This window comes from Spea bombifrons, chromosome 11 (assembly GCF_027358695.1).
Source record: "Spea bombifrons isolate aSpeBom1 chromosome 11, aSpeBom1.2.pri, whole genome shotgun sequence".
NCBI classification, from domain to species: domain Eukaryota; kingdom Metazoa; phylum Chordata; class Amphibia; order Anura; family Pelobatidae; genus Spea; species Spea bombifrons.
This window is the reverse complement of record NC_071097.1, coordinates 15,980,874-16,000,684: the sequence shown is the minus strand read 5'-3', so window position 1 is coordinate 16,000,684 and position 19,811 is coordinate 15,980,874. Positions and strand designations below refer to the sequence as shown.

The window sequence follows — 19,811 nt, the reverse complement described above, 5'->3', positions numbered from 1 at the left end:
CTTCAAATAGTTGCGTCTTAGCCATTTGTATGTTTATGTTTAGCTCTGTTACCTTAGCCTATACTACTTGATAAGACCCTGACCCTGATTATTATAGTACTTTGCGGTAGAATGGCCCAGTCTTGACTGTCCAGCCAATGACTTTTAAATGGAAGTCCTCACTGGAGAAGCAGGACTTATTCAGCATCACCATAGCAAAAGTCAGCTCAGTGTGTTGTTTGAGCAGGGAAATACACCCAAAATATCAATTGACATAAAAACAGATTTTCTTCGGTGCTAAACTGTATTACTATCTAAAATGTTAATTTTTCCATGAGACTTCCCCTTTAAATAGTTCAGTATTGGCTTTTCCATATAACATGTTTCATGATCCAGGGGGCAAATGTCCTAATGTGCTTTCAGGGCCTTGATTCCCCCCCTCCACATGTTCGCATTTTGTTTGGTAAATGTTATTAATCTACCCTACCACCTATATGTTTTAAATTCCATGTAAGTGCCATATAACCCCATTGTACAACGCTACGGAATTTGATGGCGCTATATAAAACAATAAAAAATAATAATAATATAACCCTTATTGTGTGTTGTGGGTTTACAGCGTCTACGCACTTTTGTACTTTACTGTGCACTAAAGCTCATCTCATGCTCTCCGAGGTTTTAGTATGACAGGACTTGTAGTCCAACATTGTTGAGAATTGCACAACCCTAAAGCATAAAATACACCCAGACGCCAATATTTTTTTTCCCTCTTTTAATAAAATATAAACATAGGTTTACATTCATTATATGCTCCTGGAAGCAATCAGTGGGATTTCCTATCCCCCCACTGATTGCTGGGGAGCTTGTTTATATCAGAATATCCTTACATCTTCCAAACATATTTTTATATATTCTCTAGAGGTTCTCTCTTGGGGAATGTTGAAATATTCCCATTACAAGCACACACTGTTTTCCTGTTGTGTAGCTGAAAGCAAAATGGCTGTGCTTATGTGCGGTTTCCATTACTACATATTTTTCCCCTTTTGGTCTTTTTCTGAAAACTTGAAAACAATGAAATTCCTAGAGCAGTTTATCTGGGTGTCTCATAGTTTGCATTATACGTGGATAGAATTCAAGCATATATATGATCGCCAAACGCCCCCTTTAAATTACTGTTTTGTCCTGCTACCAAGTCCATGGGGGGGATTCTGTTTTTTCCCTACACCCCCAGCTCCTAATCTTGCACCAAACTTGTTAAAACACATGGGCGATATACCAGCCACTCGCCATCTCTAGTGCTGGCCTGCCCAATGTGACCCCCAGTGTGCATGCACAGAAAGTGCTCCTATTGACTTTAAAGGGAGCATTTTCCTGCCACCGATTGGCCGCTTCCAATAGTGACATGAAAGTGGACCACAGCGTTGTGGCGCACTGAAACTCCTCTTAAATGTGATTTAACTTTTTTGTTCTGCAGATACATAATGCATATTAAAGCACTTAATATACTATAATTGGCATTAATCATTGTGGACACAAAGTAAATAAACCTTGTAAGCGCTGCCATTTTTTTTTTACCTTCTCTGAAGGTTTAATTGCTTAAAAAAACAATGAACATTTTGACAAGCTTTTTGTCAGTTTCTACGGCAACAACATTCCAGTGCCTACTTTTAAACCACATGACAAATATTCCCATGATAAATGAGTCAAAATGTTATATTATTAAAAATTATTTTGATAGTATATGGATAGTATTTGAATATAGATTTGAAAGTGTACTTGGAATGATGTTTCTAATGCTGCAATTTGTTATAAAGGTTAAGTTCAGTAGATTATGTGGAACAGCACTTAAAAATAGCCATTAAAATAAGTCAGTTGTTTTTTAATTAGAATTAGATGTATCTACTGGCAAAAAATACACACAGTCTCCTGGCAGAGGTGAAGAAAGATATCATAGAGGGTTTCATAACAGGTAGTATATATCAAACCGATTCATTTAAATACCATGAATTTTAAACAAAATGAAAATAACATTTTATAAAAAGCTACTCTATAAGCCAATGCTTTGTCTTCAATATTATATGAGCATACATTGGTTTTTTTAGTTTTGTTTTTTATACTGTATATTTCCACTCAGTGATGGGGAAAGCCCAATAGTTTCACTTGTTTTTGATCAATTATTTCATATATACTTTCTCCATAATACAGCTTCGATAAAAATATATTGTATATCTATTAGGGAAAAAAGAAGAAAAATAATAGAAACATTAAAATAAATGGAAGTATATTTTAAAGAAAAATATTAACATAAAAGGTCATAGTCTAAAACTAGAAGGTCAGGGGCTTAGATATAATGGGGTAAATGGTGATAGATACGTGGAATAGCCTCCCAACAGAAATGGTGGAGGGTAATACAGTCGAAATGAAACATACATATGTATTTGGCTATCTTCAATACAAGATCGATGGCTGATTAAGGCTTGAGTTGTTACGTTAGAAATAATGGGCAGATTAGATAACACAAATGGTTCCTATATACTATTGTTATTATTTATTGTTTAATATAGCGCCATCATATTCCACAGCACAGTACAATGTACGATCAAATTTTATGTTTCTATGTAAATTAAGCATCTGTTATTTTTCTGGACTAACAATTGGTCTTATTGGTTACATTAATAAAATTCTCTAAAGGCAATTGAATACCTAAACATTACATTAATGTATGCAATTATATTATATATTACATTTTAGCTAAAATATATTCTGATTCCCTCTACCCTTGGTGAATTGAAACATTTCCATAATCAAACTTCTAAACGTATTAAAGGGCCTCACTGCTTTTGGAGACATCATAAAAAAAATGCTGAAACAATGTTATAATTTAATAGTAAATGTTGAGGAGTTTGTATGGACTTTCCTTCATCTGCAGGAGTGAAAGAGCAGTCATTATGAGAATCTGAATTCCCAACCTTCCAATAAACTGAATAAGTGTAGCAGAGACACAGGACGGTCTGTCTAGGCTCTGCTAGGATCTGTGATGACCCCTGCTTGCTAATTGCACACACAGATACCAGGAATGTAGGGCAGAAAAATAAATAATACAATTAAAAAGTTAAGGCACCTTTTTATAAAACTTAAGAACTACGCATGTGGTTATTACTCACCTAACATATTAAAGAATTATTTAAATTTAAATCCTAAATAATGTTTTTTTTTTATATAAATGTATGAATATGATTTCAAACCACCACTCTATCAAATGTATCATTTGAGTGGGTACAGTAAAGACAAAAAATGGAAATTATGATTATGCAAACATGGTTAAATTGTAAAAAAATGAAGGTGTGAAATATGCTTGTCACAGATTTTACTATGCATTATGCAGGGCCAGCTAAGCCTTTGTTGGAGGAAAAGCCACTGGTTGTTTTTTTATAATACTGTATATAGAAGAGCTCAAATAATTCAACCTATGTTTATTGATTAAACCAACACCTGGACATGATGGAATCTACTTTTTGGCTTTTCCATAAAAATGAGGTAGACTTTTCTTGTTTTGCAGTTTTTCTAGGCAAAGTTTAACAAAATGTGTTTTAATCATGAATCATTATTTAATCCAAAGAGCTGGTACATAGAGATGCTCGCACGTCTTTGAGTGGCTACATGTTAGGAGAGCCCATACACCTCTACATCTAGGCTAAGGAGGAGGTGAGGGACATAGGGGCTAAACACGATTATCACCCACCCCATATACATTGTAACCACAGGGTATACGTGGGAATTAAGTCCCTAAATATACAATATCAATATACACAAAGTCAAGAATGCTATTTTTTTAAATTAATTTTTTTAAATAAAAGCCGTTTTGGATCCTCAGATGTAGTTTGAGTTTATGTGATTATAGGGTTTCTTTTTGGGTTGAGATAGGTGTGCTTTAGCAACCGTATGGCTACAAATATTACACAATATGAGCAACTTAGTTTAAGGAAGCACAAGCAACCTAGTTTAAATTATATATAGATATATATATATATATATATATATATATATCTCAAATAATAGTATATATATATATAGATATATATAATCTTGTACAGGGGGACTCTGGCTTCCTTAGACGGTGCGGTTAACTATTTAATTGCCACCATTATTTTGTTTTGTATATTTTAAGTAAATTAATAAAAATTAGCCTGTTTGGACTTTGTGTATAGTGATAGGAGCCAGGGGCCACTGATGACAACCAATTCTAAAGCTGATGCTAATATGTCAACATATTATTAGCAGTTTGGTTACAGTGTATCATCAGTGTCAGTCTTGATGCCAATGTATGAGACCAGCCCCTGCATCTGAATTTTGGATCAGAGGCATGGAACTGCTCTGCTGATTTAGGAGCCTGTGTTATGTGATGCCTGCGCTTAAGAAGTGAGGAGCGGTGTTCCTTGCAAGTGGTTTTACAAGGTGCATATTATTGATTTATTTTAATTAAAACGGGGTAAGCCATATGTGACTACATGTCTGTGTATTTAATGTTACTTAGGTGCCCCATACCCATTCAATCAGCTCAGTATAAAAAGCTGCCTGTATGGGTTTTTTTTAAACACATCATATGGAAGCTCTTTGATGATTTTAATGAAACTTTTCACCGTTTATTTTTTTGGGTTGTGACCTTAACTCTCAGTACTTCAGTATTTTAAAAACTGCCATATGTTATGCCAGATAATATATACTCTAATTTCTTTGCTCTGTTTATTAATACAGGTGCGGACAATAAACCCTGTAATGGGCCACCAGTTGTGATAAAAAGGCGGAGGCTGGACAGTAATTGTGGCTACATCCGCCTCACTCCCTTCAATAAGTCTGCTTTTATTTTGTAAGAAAACAAAGCAACTTGCGTTAGAGTGCAAGCAGTTAGGGCAAATTGGTCTCTTTGTCAATCAGTGTACGAGAAACCTGTGAGTATTTGCGCAGAGTCAAATCAGTTTGGAAGAAAATGGGAGACACTTTTTTTATAATGTACTGGTAGATGAGACGGGGATGTGGCTTTATGGGGTACCAGTCTCTCTTTGCTGTGAATTTGCTAAAGATACTCTTCCTCTTTACCTCAAATAAGGACGTGAGGAAGAAACAAGTTAAGGTTTATCGGGATTGCCTGTTTCTTCTCTCCACTCTCTCTTCTTCGCTCCTCCTCCTTCACCTTCTACTTTCCTCGGTCTCTCACTTTCTCTGACTTTTATAACTTTCTTCCTCTCTCTCTACTTCCTCTCTTTCTCTATTTTCTCTCTGGTTACTCATATGACGTCAGGGGAGAGGCTCCAATTCTCTCTCCCTCTCAAAAATTCCTGCCCCCCTTCTCCTCGCACTCTCCTCCTCTCCCTCCCCCCTCTTCCACAGAACACCCAGTCTGGTTTTTAAAGGAAGGTATGAGAGAGAGATGGCACTCTCTGCCCTGACTACTAGAAAGACAGCTGGGCTACTAGCGACCAGCACTCACTAGCCACCCTGGGCCCAGACATGCTGCTTATCACAGGTACCTGGTTAGCTCTCCTTCTTCTCTCTCTCTGCGTTTCTTTGCTGTTCCTCATCTGGTTGGGCCGTCATCAGGACACTTTTTTTTCTGACTTAGCTCACTGCATCCTTTCTTGGAATATCAATCCCACTTTGGTCAGCGGTCTCTTACACACCAAAGGTTATCATGTGTGGTCTTCTAAGAAACATTTTTGTTTTCATTGTTACTATTACATCACTGTTTTGAAAAACTTTTTACCTATTTTGTTTTTGTCTGCCTGTCATACCCTGCCCCTTCTTCTGCTTTTCCTGTTTCTTTTGCAGCGTATTGTCTCCCAATGTGCCTTTCCACCCTGTGTCTCTCTATGTTTTATTTTTTTTTCTTGATCCCACTACATCTCTCTAATAAAAGGCAAGAACGCATGATGGACTATTGACAAGACACAAGGGGAATCAGTGGTAGGGAAGAGAGAAATGGGAGTTAAAGGGGAGGGGAGGTATGTGTCATATGAGGCTGAAACTTGAGAGCAGCCCTTGAGACAGACACTTGTAAGAGACTGTCAATATCAAAGACAGATTGTGACATCTCTAAAAACTCTCCTCCCAGAACAGCAAAAGGACAATAGTGCAGGGCCTCTCTGACAAGAAGTGTTGATTACTTCTTATGTACTTTTTGTGTCTCCATCTTCATCAGTCTTTGCTTCCATTCATCTCGCCTATCACATCTTCATGCTCCTCCATCTCTTTGGCATCTCCTTATTTTATACTCTGAAGCATACATTCCGGTCTTCTCAATTTATTGCACTCTGCCCAACTTTCACCCTTAAAATCCTCTCTAACTCACACTATTGATCTCTGTCATTCAGCATTTTTGTTTTGCTCCTTTATCCCCTTTTCTTCTCTTTAGCTTCTAGTTATTCTTTTAATTTGTTCTTACTTCCTCTCCTTTGCCTTCTGTCTTCTCCACTTCCACGTGCTTTATAATCTTCTATAATTCATCTATCTACTGTCCTCCCTGTCTCTGCCTCTGTTGGTTGTGGGGCTTATTTTCTAAACAATGAGCTGCACAATGATGCATTATAAAGGACCAACCCCTGTGGGCTCCACCTGCCAGCAGACTTGAGTTGACACTACATAATATATGGTTGATAAAATAGTACGTCACTGCAAATAGACTACAACTAAGTGGTGGAAAAATCTTAGAGTGTCGGGGATTTTTACTTTACTGAGAGGGTGGTAGATAACTGGAACAGCCTACCAGGAGAAAATGTAGAGATTAAAATGGTAAGGGAAGTAAATCATACATGGAATAGGCATATGTCTATCCTCCATCTAAGATGAGATCAAGGACTGATTAAGGTTTGAGTCTTTAGAGCAAGAACAAATGGGAAGTCTAGATGGACCAAAAAGGCTTCTCTGCTTTCATACTCTACGGCCCTATGTTTTTATGCTCTTTTTATGTCCAATATCAAATCAATTAACATTTAACGCATTTTGATCCCTTTAAATGGAAATGATAAACATTTTATATCGGCAATTTGTACCTGCACTTGATATCTTACGCTCACCGAATCTACTACACCTCCTTACTTTACTTCACAATGATACCCATCAGCTACTGACAGAATTTTCTTGTCTTCTCCAAATGCCATTTATTAATCATTATCCATTCATTTTTTTTTCTTAAATTGCATCTTTTTGTTACCCACTTCTTCAGAGAAGCTGCTAGACCTTCCCTGTCACTGATACAACCCCAAACCACCTCTCACCTTTCTCTCTGCCTTATGTTTGTCCTCACGTAAGCAGGGCTCTCTCCACCTAATGTATCAGTTTGTGTTACTCTGTCCATTCTCGTCTTGTCATACCCCTTGAATAAATGTATTGTAAGAAGTGCTATATAAATAAAAGACGATAATAATAATAGTGTTAACTCTTTTACTTGTCATATTTGTCTGTAGCTATTAATTTCTTTTTTTTGTCGAACCTTGTGCCTCATCAACTCCTGTCTTTCTCATTTCCCTCTCTTTCCTCTCACTCTTAAAAAGCCCACATGTGCTTCCTATTACATGTAAAAACAGAAAGAGAGAGAGAAACAGAAACACAGAGATTCAGGGCAACCAGCGAGAGAACGGGATAGATTTCATTATATATATGCGAGTGTGTGTGTGTTCTTAATCACAAAATAGATTTTCAGTACTAATTGCGTGTGTCACCATGTAACCCAGGAACTTCTGATTCCAAAGTAACTCAACGTCAATAAGAAAATGCCAATGACTAAAAAATGTGTGTGCTACGTTTGCTGTGTAAAATAGCTTCAGATGTGAAGAAAAACATTTCCCAATGAACCCAAGAAATAATGACTTTAATGACCTCATATAGTATCATAGGTTATTTGAAGGGCTATGCATAAGGGAAAAATGTAGAAATCGTTTGTGTTTTTTTTTTATTGCTGAAAATAATAATCTATAATAAATGACTATGGGGTGGCCATATTTCTGTAGCAGTAAAGTACTCCTTTGACCACAGTCAATAGGTAATTTTTAAGCCTGACGTAGTGTACGTTTGTGCGCACCTGTATAAGGTGCCCTTACACCTTGCATTCAGGGGTGACTGATTTATCTATTTGTCTGTATTCTTATATATATCAATCATGTGTGGTAAAATGTTTGAATATAAACCATCAATGAAAACAAAAACTATCCGCCAATTTGTAATGACCAATTTCTGCATATTTTTCCCTCTTGTTTATCTCTTTCTTTCTCGGGCCCCAAACTCTCCGTCTCTCTCTGAAGTGGGCTCCTACAGAGTCCTGTGTGCAATGCTGGTGTCCATCCTGCACATGGCTTCTCTTAATGCTCTAAATGTGACAGACCCTCTTGCTCGAACCTCCATTCAAAAAAGCTACGATCTAACCAAGTACTTGGAGCATCAGTTGCGCTCCCTGGCTGGTCCATATGTAAGTATTAACTTTTTTCAGGGGGGGGCAGATTTTGAAATCTTGACAATGCCTTACAGTTATAATCCTCTTTGTGACCTTAGTAGCCAAAAAGTCTCCGTCATATGTAAGTTCTTCTGCTTTTACAAGCCACTTGCTTCCTCAGCTTATCAGTAGTAGCCCTGCTACTTAGCAAACGTGAACAAACAGGTATCAGATGAAGAGGAAACAAAATTAATACTTACAAGCAGAAAAGTCATGTGAAAAAATAATGTCTACAGATAGGAAACAATGCACCATATGACATTATTGGAGGTGGCAGCCGGGTCATGGAACTATGTGTAACCAACGAAAATAAACTTCGAAGCATGTGCCGCTGGGTAGAGAATGATCATGTTGTCGCATAGGATGGATACTGGTTTATCATGTCACTGCCTTCCAAGGTGTGACATCTGCTAGTATTTATGGTCTTTTAGGAAGGTCTTGTATTGTAGAAGTTTCATAACATAATTCTAGGTTGTCTGGAAAGCTGGTAGTGTCAGCTATATTACTTAATGCTTCCAGAACATGACAAGATTTTGTCTTACTGAATTCCAGCGCGAGGGACAATGTCCTGGCACCTTTTTGGTGGGATATAATTTGGCTTGAAAAACCGATAAGGATGTATAAGACTGAGATGCATTTACTATAATCAAAATAATGATTTTTGGATGAAGTTCAAGAGCCAGGTAGCCGTGTTTTCTGGCTCCTCGAATTTCTGGCATGGTATACGTCATTTCCTTGTTCAAAAGTTTGGGATTTACTGATTGACCTGCCAGTGCCATTGAAATCTTGAAGTGTGAGAGGGTGGTCAGTAAGGGCAGGAGTTCATGACTTCCAGTGTGGTCCTTGTAAACCAGTAGATGGTTAAGATCCTTTTGGTCTCTATGAGTATTTATCAGAGAGGGCTGTGCTCTGTGACAATGAATCATCGGCTGGGCCTAATCTATTTGAAAATCCGTTGATAAACCAGAAACTTTACAATTTCAAAAATTCGATATGCATGCTTGTCTTTATTGTGAATGTGTTTCTTGTTTGTTTAAAATAGTGGCGCACAAAGACAATTCTTATTTTGGAACAGCTAATGAGGACATTTTCTTACATTAAAGGGCCACGTTTGAGTGAAGGCAATTGATTAGGTATGTCGGTTAATTCTCGTCTGCCACCAAATACTATACTTTAGTGTCTGATTACTGACAGGATGTTGTATGTAGGAGGTATTCACGGGAGTGTTGCAGTCAAATTGCTCAACACATAAATTCTTCAACACACACAACCTCACTGGTGTATACACATAAACACAGGTGCAGCGTTGTATACGTTGGTTTATAAGACCCTCTCGTCTCCACACATTTCACTCTCTCCAGTTCTCAAGATGTTTGGCTCAATGCTGTCTAAAATGAGACCGCTTCCGTTATACCGAGCCAGAAGAGGGCGAGAAAAAAGAGACAGATGTACACAACAAAATGATTACTGGAAAAAATGAGCCATTCGGAGATATTACAAATGAGAGACATGAAAGTTTTGAGTGTCCCAGCACTGAACAATGTCGGGGTAACAGTCAGAGATAAATACTGCTATAGTGAAAATGAGACAGGATTGAACTGAAGTGAGAGGCAGTGATGTTTTGACTGTGAGAGGGCCTGGTTAAAATATGAGAGATGGCAGCGGTCTCGCTTTCTACACACTGTGTAAACTTTGAGTGATTAAAGGCAGCGCTCCTTGTCTGTCTCTCCTCAGACCACTCCAACTTGGCTCTCTGTCTTTCCATCCTCCCCCTTCGCTCACTTCCCTCCGTCTGTTTCTTTCTATCATGCCTTCTTCATTTTCATAGTAATGCTCACACATTATCTGCATTCTTATTCTAATGTACCTTCCCTTTTTATAGAAAATTCAGACCATGGTTATAATTTTATTCCACTTCTTGTCATTTGAACTCTCCCATCATTCTACTTCACTTTTTTCTTGTTTACTTATCTTCATTGCCTTAGCATTTGGTACAAATAATAGAAATATTGTGCATTTGGAGACCTGTCTCATAATATTGAGTCAGGAACTGACATCAAACTCACAGGAATTATCATGTCTATAGGCTTAATGATGTCTCTTTTTATGTTCACTATTATTAAAGGGGCACCATTATGCATCCCGGTCAATATTTAAGCATATACCTTTCCCTATATCATGCATTAAAATAGTAGCATGGTCTCACCATACATTAACTCTATAAAGGGACACTTCAGCCAATACGTGCATAAAATAGCCGATTGGTCCATTGAAATTTTTGTGGCGTCTTCTTTCAGGGGATTCTGCAGAATTTTCCATATGCATTTGCCGCTTCCCTTTCCCAAGCTATTTGCCATGCAAGAGATGTGTTCTTCTGGGACATAGGAGAAATTCATGTTTGTCAAAAAAATAGTTTATTAGTCTTTATCAACCAATGTATGCTACTGATTTACATTTTTGTCATTGGTGCTTAATATCATCTTAGAAGCTATATAAAAAGTTATATTGTTGTAAAATTGATAATTTTTGTATAGTGTTGCGTTACTGACGTCTTGAATTGTATACAGGCTTGGTGTTATAAAAAAGGAATCCACATATTTTTATTGTTTCTTGGGCAAAGGGACTTACAGTATTAACTAAATTGTAAAGTGTGCAGTATTAAGGCCAACTCTCCCAAGATTATCACGCAGAATGGGACAATCTGGTTTTCTGTAATGCATGGCTAATACTTTGAAGGCATCTTACCAATGTAAGTGTGCTCTAAGCCACTGATGAGCTGAAATAAACTCAACTGGTTTCATGGGTGAACTCCCAACTACTGGACAGTCTACCTCAAAACTAGACACCTGGAAACCCTGCACACTGTACACCGTGAACAGGCCCTTTATTCTGTCAAAGAGTTGATACGTTGATTTATAAAACAGTGATGTTATCAAACACATCATACACTGAAGTGCAGTCAGAGTAAGGCAAGTCATAGACATCAATAAAAGATGATTCTGTATACTATGTTCTGTGCTATGAAAGAACTCATGAGAGTAAATATTATAAGTCAAACTAAAGTAAAATAACATTTTAGTTTGGTCACAGGTTTTTAATATTTCCTAAACTTTTGCCCTGAATGAAGCTATGATGTTTTTCCATTGTCTCTGAAGAAAGGTGAAGGCAATTGTGCCATGTGCATAACCAAGACCCGATCCTTATCTTCCTGATGTGCACTCCCCTGAGGAATATGTTGCCCCGTCAGAAAGCTAGGTCTTCATGGTCCACCCTTCATAGGAAAAACACTGAAGTCTTCAGATGGAGGTGGTGGCAAAAGGTCTTTTTGGAACCTAGCTCCAATGGGGCCAAACCATCAAGCCTTGTGTCTCATGTGCTCAAGACAAAAAGCTGCAGTGAGAATACAAAATTAAAAATTACCAGATTGCCCCAGCACATGGGGCACTGGCGTTGTAAAAATATACATATCCATTACATACCAACCCAATCAAAGTGAGTGTTCAAGCGTACCCCTTTACAAACGCATGACAGATAGGCCAAGAACCTATACAGTATTATCAGACTGCCAGATTACTGGGAAATTCATTGTGACAGCAATGTCGCTAGGTACGTTTCTAGACTTTTACTTTGTTAGACTCTTGTGAAACAACACAAGGTTCTCTGTGCAGAACTTTATATGAGAGTATGTTTGACAGTCTTCATTGGTGTAGAGTAAAAGTGTGCAGGTCTTTGATGAGATGAAGTTCTGTGTTTATTTGAGGAATGTCTGCATATAAACATATGTGATCAGAATGCAGATCCACTTATACCTTCTGTGTACACAAGCAGATAAACTTACCCATGTATAGTTGGTAATCTACCCCAGAGGCAAAAATCAGCAGTGTTTTCATAAAAGATATACACAAGGTATCACTAGATCTGCATATCTATGTGTACACTCACATAAACACTCTTTGCTTTTATATACACACATTCACAAATAATTATCGTTTCAAGGTCTCCTCCTTACTCTCTGGTTTTCTAGATTTTTTTTTCTGAAACTAGTTAAATAGCCGGGATATCCAGAGCCACAGTATATATATAATTAGTGTGTGATATATATATAAACTTCAACAATAATAGTATTTTATTTCAGACAAAGCTCGACTAAGACAGCCAGGTATATAGTTTGGTTCCAGTTTTACATAAAGGGTGAGATTTACTGGTGAGAAGACTGATTTTTACAGTTATATAATGTTATGTGAGCCATGATTTGCCATAGACAAATTTTACATAGCTTAGCGCTTGTCCAGGCTCCAGGCATTTAAATGGCCACCATAAAGATTCTGTTGGAATGACTTGCCAGTGGTGGCAGTGTTCATCTTAAAGGGGAACTGACACTATTTCTATGGTGCCATATTGGCTTTATATGATGCTCATGTTTCCATTGCTAGCCTCCAGACAACTTCCATGTTGCTTCTGAAGTGCTGAACATAAATTAAGGAAGTTTGTATTTGCTTCAGACTGCCCCTTCCAATATCCTTACATCCCATGACTTTATAACTTTAATTAAATACAATTGGACATGAAACCTCTGCACATTCTAGCACTTTCTCCCACTTCTCACACCTGACAGTGTTTTTTCATATGACCTTGACCCTTTACCCTGGTGTTTCTTGTCCATTCTAATACCTACCTACCTTAACTAACATCTCCAATTTCTATGTCTCCACTTGATCATCCCCATATGCAACCATAAATTCCAAATTGAAAAAGTCCACCCTGGACTCTGCCAGCCTGTAAAACTGCGTCCATAATATCTCTACTTCCTCTGTCCTCTAAACGTCTTGTATATATTGTTTGTATATACCTGACTGATTAACTTGATGCCAACTCTTGACATGAGAGACCTGTATCTGGATGTTGCTCCTCTGAGACCATTCTTTACTTACTGCAAGTTTGAACACTGTGGACCATCCTCTTATTTTTCAAAGGCTTCACGTTCTCTGTGACAGTCTATTTTCCTGGTTCTCATTGTACCTGAATGATCACACTTACATTATCAAAGGATGTGAGAGGAGTGAAGCACAAATCATTATTTAATGTATATCACTACAATATCAGTACAATATTTTTAAATATACTACCCTGAAGTATTATTCTTATTTGTTTATGTATACGTATGCATTTTTTTTTTAGTTTGGTCATCTAAATCATTTTGCTTAGGGGCTGTAAAAACGTAGGGCGACTCCAGCAGCTAAATCTGTGATAGGGATTTAGGTCATAGACACAATTTATCAGTTATCAGTTCAGGAAAGTTATTTTTCGCTGGTGAGATGTACTGAATTGTAGTTAATACTCATATACTTTAGTTTACCCAGTAGTTCTAGATTATACAGGAATATTATATATTAAATGCGCATCAGACTACGTACATCTGATACGTTCAGACAAACATAATAACTCACAATCTGGTTTCAGTTTGGCATAAAGAGGGGGGATTTAATAAGCCAAACCATGTTTTATAGGCACTGTGCCTTTATAACTATAATAGCAGGCTTTTCATATTTACTGGTGCAGCTGCTAACACTGTGGTGTATACACAAGTGCATTCTAAATTGCTTCATAGTATTGAATCTTATGAAGGAGCTGAATATATGTATGTGTTCTTTAGTTTTGTTTATATGTGTACACACTTAACCATTTCAGTGGTGGCATATTATTCAGAGTTACATATTATTTAGTCCTCAGCCACTAACAGGATTAATATGGAAGCAGCACCAGGGTGTTTTTTTTTTTAACTGTTAAGTACCTTGTAAGATATGGACATCCTATCTTTCTCCCCCCACATTTATCACCTTAATTAAGTTTCTTAGGCACCCCCCTATGCATGCCACATGCACATATGTAAAAGAGGACAGAATGAGCCATGCGATCAGATTTGAATGCACAGCTCAAACCTCACAGAGAGTTAAAGTAATATTATAAGGAATGCTCCATGTTATACACCGTGGCAGTTGTTCTCTGCTATTCACGTTTTAGAGTTCGGAAATGAGCTTGTAAAAACCCCCCAAAACGTCAGTTAACGTTAAGTTCTTTACAAGTTAGATTTAAAGAGCTTTTGTGAGTCACTAAATTTGCAGCAGGGTGGAACCTTCAAGTTGTGCTTATCTATCGGGCCACAGCTTGGTGAAGTAACACATCTGGCTAAATAGAATCTAGATGATGTGCTATTAAAGGGTTATTATTTCAAGAGTCTTATGGGCACCTTATTTAGAAAGTTCCTAGGTATGACCATTGGCCTGATGGGGAGGTCCTCTGATATCCCCTTACTTACAAATACAGCTGTAAAATCTGTGTCAGGCTCATCATATAGCAGCCCTTAACTGGATGTTGGAGTCCAGAGCGCAGGAGTGTAAGAACACAGTGATTGAAACAAACTTCACAAATGACACAAGTGGAATGTTTGGTTATAGGTTATATTACACAAAGCAAAGCAAGAAATCTCAAGAGAAGCAGCAGAGTAGGAGGCATATCATGCATACAGACTGCTGGGGAGTATGAGGGTAGAAAAGTCCAGGTAAGTATTCAAAAGGGTCTGGGACAGGTATAAGCAAAAAGGGGAAATCCAGTAGGCAGTCCGGGTCAAACAGGTAACAGGCTGGCAAAAGGGTAAATCCAAAAGGCAGTCCGGGTTAAAGAGGTAACAGGCAGGTAGGTAGGTAGGTGTAACAGACAGATCCAGCATCTGGCAAGAACTATGGCTCCAAAGAAGTTAATGAACTCACACCTCTGTTACTGGGAGGCAGGGATATAAAGCCTGTTCATTAGATCAAGTGAGTCTAGGCTTCAGGTGAGGGAGGCAGGGTAATGGTTTAACAAAACACAGCTGAACATAAATACACAGCTGAACATAAATACACAGAACATTGATTATATACATAGCCAGATAATACAAACATGGTACAGGATGCCACAAAGGACAGGGAACAAGGCAAGGAATACAGGGGATGGAGTGAGGAGCTGAGATTCTCAGATGTATAAGGGAAAGAGGGCAAAGGTACATAAAATACAGACACAGTTAAACAAGACAGCAAGCTGTGGAGAGGAGTTCAACTCCAGACAGACCTCTTAAAGGGGCGGCCACGCCTGGCAGTTTCCAGGGCTGGGGCTGATCCCTGACAATCAGTGTAAATCTTTGTTTTGAGGGTCCTCAAAAAAAATATAAACCCCTTAATGACAAAGCCCATATATGTACGGGCTCAAAATGCATTGTTTTCAATGGGTTTAGGGACCGCCCATTGTCCTTAAGGGGTTAATTATGCATCTTTTTTATTTAGACTTTAAATAAAGGTTACTGTGTAAAACAGAGCTATAGCTAGCACCTTTTGCAGCTGAGGCAAGAATGGAAAATTGTGCCCCCCAGCTATATATATATATATATATATATATATTTTTTTTTTTACAGAGGTTATTTTATTTACACTGCCCTTACACACAGCTGCACAGAAACACACATATACACATACACTGCCATTACACACAACTGCCCATACACGCTGCCTTTACACACACCTATACACAGAAGGGAGAAGGACATGCACTTGAAGCTTCAATGTGCTGTGTCTTTGCTGTGACAATTACAGCTATCGTGTACACAAGTATTTTCCAAGCTTCATCTTGTTTCAAAGCATTTTTCTATTCGAAACTGTGGCCTGTGAGACCATACAGAAAAATAACATACACATGTACCCCCAGCAACTGGTGTAGATAAAGCAAAGGTGCTGTTCTATAATGGCACAATTAATTGTTGGCCCTATGGTACACAGACAGCAAGCATGTGCACTTGTTATCCACGATACACAAATCCACTGTGTCAGTTTGTGCTCAAGGAGAAAACCAGTATATATTTAAGCCTAAGTCCTTAGTTGAGCCTAATAGGCCCCTGGGAAGACATGGGTGCCTGAAATCATATTAAATTCATTGCAAAACCAAAAGTATACAACATTTGTTTAATATACATGGTACATAGTATTTGGGAAAAGTGGAAGATCCATTTTTAGTATGTTTGCTTATAACAAAGTTATGATATGATCCACTTCTAATTATATGAGTATATTCATAAGTGTGGTAGTGATTTTGGGGTATGGGTTGGCAGGAAATCTAAGATTACATGGGTAGCAAAGCTTTGTGATGTTCCAGTATTCAGTGGTGTATGTGAGATCGTTATGTCTCCCATACAGGTTGGCTGAATCTGACGTCGAGGTAGAGGCTAGTCTGAGGTGGATAGATGTATGACAAAAAAGGGTGAGAAAACTTTTTAGATATTTAAGTGAGAGAAAAAAATCTAAATCAAGAATAATTAAATAAAGAAAAGTGATTAGAATTATATAAATGAGGTTAAAGATGGATGCATGTGGGGGACCCTTGTTAGCCAAGAGAAATAGGGTGACATGTGAAACACCTGTGTTTACAGAGGAAGGCGTTCTACTGGAACTCTACAAAGTAAAAACAGACAAATCCTAGACCTGATGGGATACACCCAGAGATATTAAAAGAGCTTTGATGTGTCCTGGTAAAACCTCTAGCACACCTATTTAACCAGTCACTAATGACAGGAGTAGTTCCAGAAGACTGAAAGTTGGCAACCGTAGTACTGCTGCACAAAAAAGGTGGTAGGGAAGACTTGGCCGACTATAGACCAGTAAGCCTTATATCGGTAGTTGGCAAATTAACAGAAACCATACTAAAGGATATTAAATATCTGGAAGTAAATGTTTGCATGATCAGTAACAGCACAGGTTTACTACAGGAAGATGCTTTTTAACTTAATTTATTTTTTTAGACTGGGAACTAACATAATAGACCAGGGAGGAGCTGTTGATACAGCCTATCTAGATTTCAGTAAGGCATTTAACACTTTCCCCAATTAAAGACATAAATACATTGCAGTCTTTGGGTTTGTATGCCGGAGTAGTTGAATGGATAAGGTAATGGTTGAGTGATAGGAGGCAGAAGGTTAATAGTGTATATTCAGAGGAAAGGCTTACTAGTGGGGTACCATAGGGATCAGTATTGGGAGCTGTACTTTTAATATTTTATTAGTAATATTACAGAAGGTCTTAATGGTATGGTATCTCTTTTTGCAGATGATGCAAAGGTCTGCAACAGGGTAGACATTCTGGGTGGAACAACTCAAATGGAAAATGATTTAAGTATGTTAGAAGAACGGTCGAGAGTGTGGCAGCTGCATTTTAATGTGGATACATGTGAATCAATGCACTTGGGACGTAAAAACCCCAAGGCAGAAAATAGCTGTGGGGGCACTGTTCTGTCAGTGACAATGGGGAAAAAAAGGGACTTAGGAGTAATTATTTCTGATGAATTAAAGGTAAGCAGACAATGCAATAAAGCATCTGAAAAATCAAGCAGGAAGGTGGGTTGGATAGGGAGAGGCATTAGTATCAGGATGAGGGAGGCCACTTTACAGATCTATCATCAGGCCTCACCAAGATTATTGTGTACAGTTCTGGAGACCCCCACCTCCAGAAGAGTATTGACGCATAGAGTTCAGAGGTGAGCTACAAAAATGGTAAGTAGTTTGCAGGAGAGAAGTTATCATTAAGATAAAGGGATCTTAATATGTATAGCTTGGAGGAAAGAAGAGAGAGGGCAGATACAATAGAAACATTTAAATACCTAAAGGAATTTTACAAAGTACAGGAGGGAAGTTTACTTGAAAAGACTAATAGAGGTTTAAACACCTTACATCAGGAAAAAATGGTAGACTAAATGGGCCAAATTGTTCTTATATGCCATCAAAGTCAGAAAATTTGTATATTGAAGATTGTTCATACTGTTTTGTGAAGGATGTTGTGATATAGGGTTAAGTTCTTCTCCTGGCTGAGTGATATACTAATCCTTATACTTCTTACATTTGCAGTTAAATTATCTTGGCCCTCCGTTTAATGACCCAGACTTCAATCCACCACGTGCTGGGGGGCCAGAAACAATACCTAGTGCCTCTGTGGACTTTCACATGTGGAGGAATCTAAATGATGGATTACGTTTGGCAGAAAATCACCGGGCATATAGCCTTCTTCTCTGTTATCTACGGTCCATTGATGGTGAGGTGGCACGTGCAGAACTGCGACGGAGCCTTGGCCGATTTTGCACCAGTTTACAAGGCCTGGTGGTTAGCATTGCTGGAGTGATGTCTTCGCTGGGGTATCAGCCCCCACAAGAACTTGCTACTTCCTCTCCACTCCCAGCCATGGGCTATGGTAGAGGTAATGACTTTCTACGTAAAATGGAGGACTTCTGGTTGTTAAAGGAGCTGCAGATCTGGCTATGGAGGTCCGCTAAAGACTTCAACAGGCTCAAGCGGAAAGTTCCAGCTGTTGTCTCCCTCAGAGTGGAATCCCGTGGGTACTGATGTGGTGGTTTGGAGAAGATAAGTTCCCACTCACGCAATTTCTGAGAGTTTAGTGATAAACATGAAAAGCAGACCATGTAGGAATAATTGAATGTTCAATGGCTCAGGACAAGGAGAGCAGGTTGAAGAACATGACATGCATCTGGATTTTTAAGAGCACTGACCTCTGAAATACAAAAACATGGAGAGAAGTCATAAAAGCATTTTAATATGATAAAAAAAACAATTCAGATAAATAACCACCAGAGTAGATTAGAGAGTGTGGTTGGGAGAGAAGTGAGGTATACTAATAGATAGTATAACATTTGATGGAAAATATCTGCCTTCCCTTATTTGTGTCATCGGTGATACTGGGAACCTTGCTTGTCATATAAAGCAGACAGGGCGCATGGGAAGTAAGGAACAGTGAAACACAAGCAGGCTATACTGACCCTACAGGGAAGATGGCTATAATTATCAGGCCCAGCGGCACATACAAGGTAGTTATTGGTGAATTTTCATCAACAGTGGTATATATAAGAGGCAAACATTTTTTTAGCACATCTGGAAGTGCTTATAAATATTGGACACTAACAATACAGCAGAGGGAGTTTAATCTCAGGAGATTATTATTTTGTAGGAACAGCTCGAAAAGCGAAAATGGTCACTTCTTCAAAGGGCATGAAAAGAAAAGTATAACAAAAAAGAATTACTTATTTATATAATATTTCCTTATTTGTTTCCAGCTGGAAATGAACCCCAAAAAGAGCCAATATATAAACTATAAACACTCCACATATACATTTTACATTACCACAGTTTGCTTAAATCATGCTGCCTTTGTTGGTACATACAGAAGAAGGTATTTCTGTATATCTGAAAAAATATTGCATAGATAGTGTGTGTGTTTACGTATGTGTAATATATATATATATATATATATATATATATATATAT

At 38.0% G+C, this 19,811-nt stretch overlaps 2 protein-coding genes across 2 annotated transcripts in view; one reads left to right on the top strand and one right to left on the bottom strand.

Annotated features, from left to right (window-relative positions):
- LOC128468785 (uncharacterized) overlaps positions 1–19,811 on the bottom strand; it is a 131,536-nt gene that overhangs the window by 84,412 nt on the left and 27,313 nt on the right. The gene's annotated exons all lie outside the window — the stretch shown is intronic.
- On the top strand, positions 5,378–19,531 carry CLCF1 (cardiotrophin like cytokine factor 1). The gene is made up of 3 exons (XM_053450593.1): positions 5,378–5,503; positions 8,274–8,437; positions 18,384–19,531. Exons 1-3 carry the CDS (start codon positions 5,488–5,490, stop codon positions 18,873–18,875), a joined length of 672 nt encoding a protein of 223 aa, XP_053306568.1. The 5' UTR covers positions 5,378–5,487; the 3' UTR covers positions 18,876–19,531.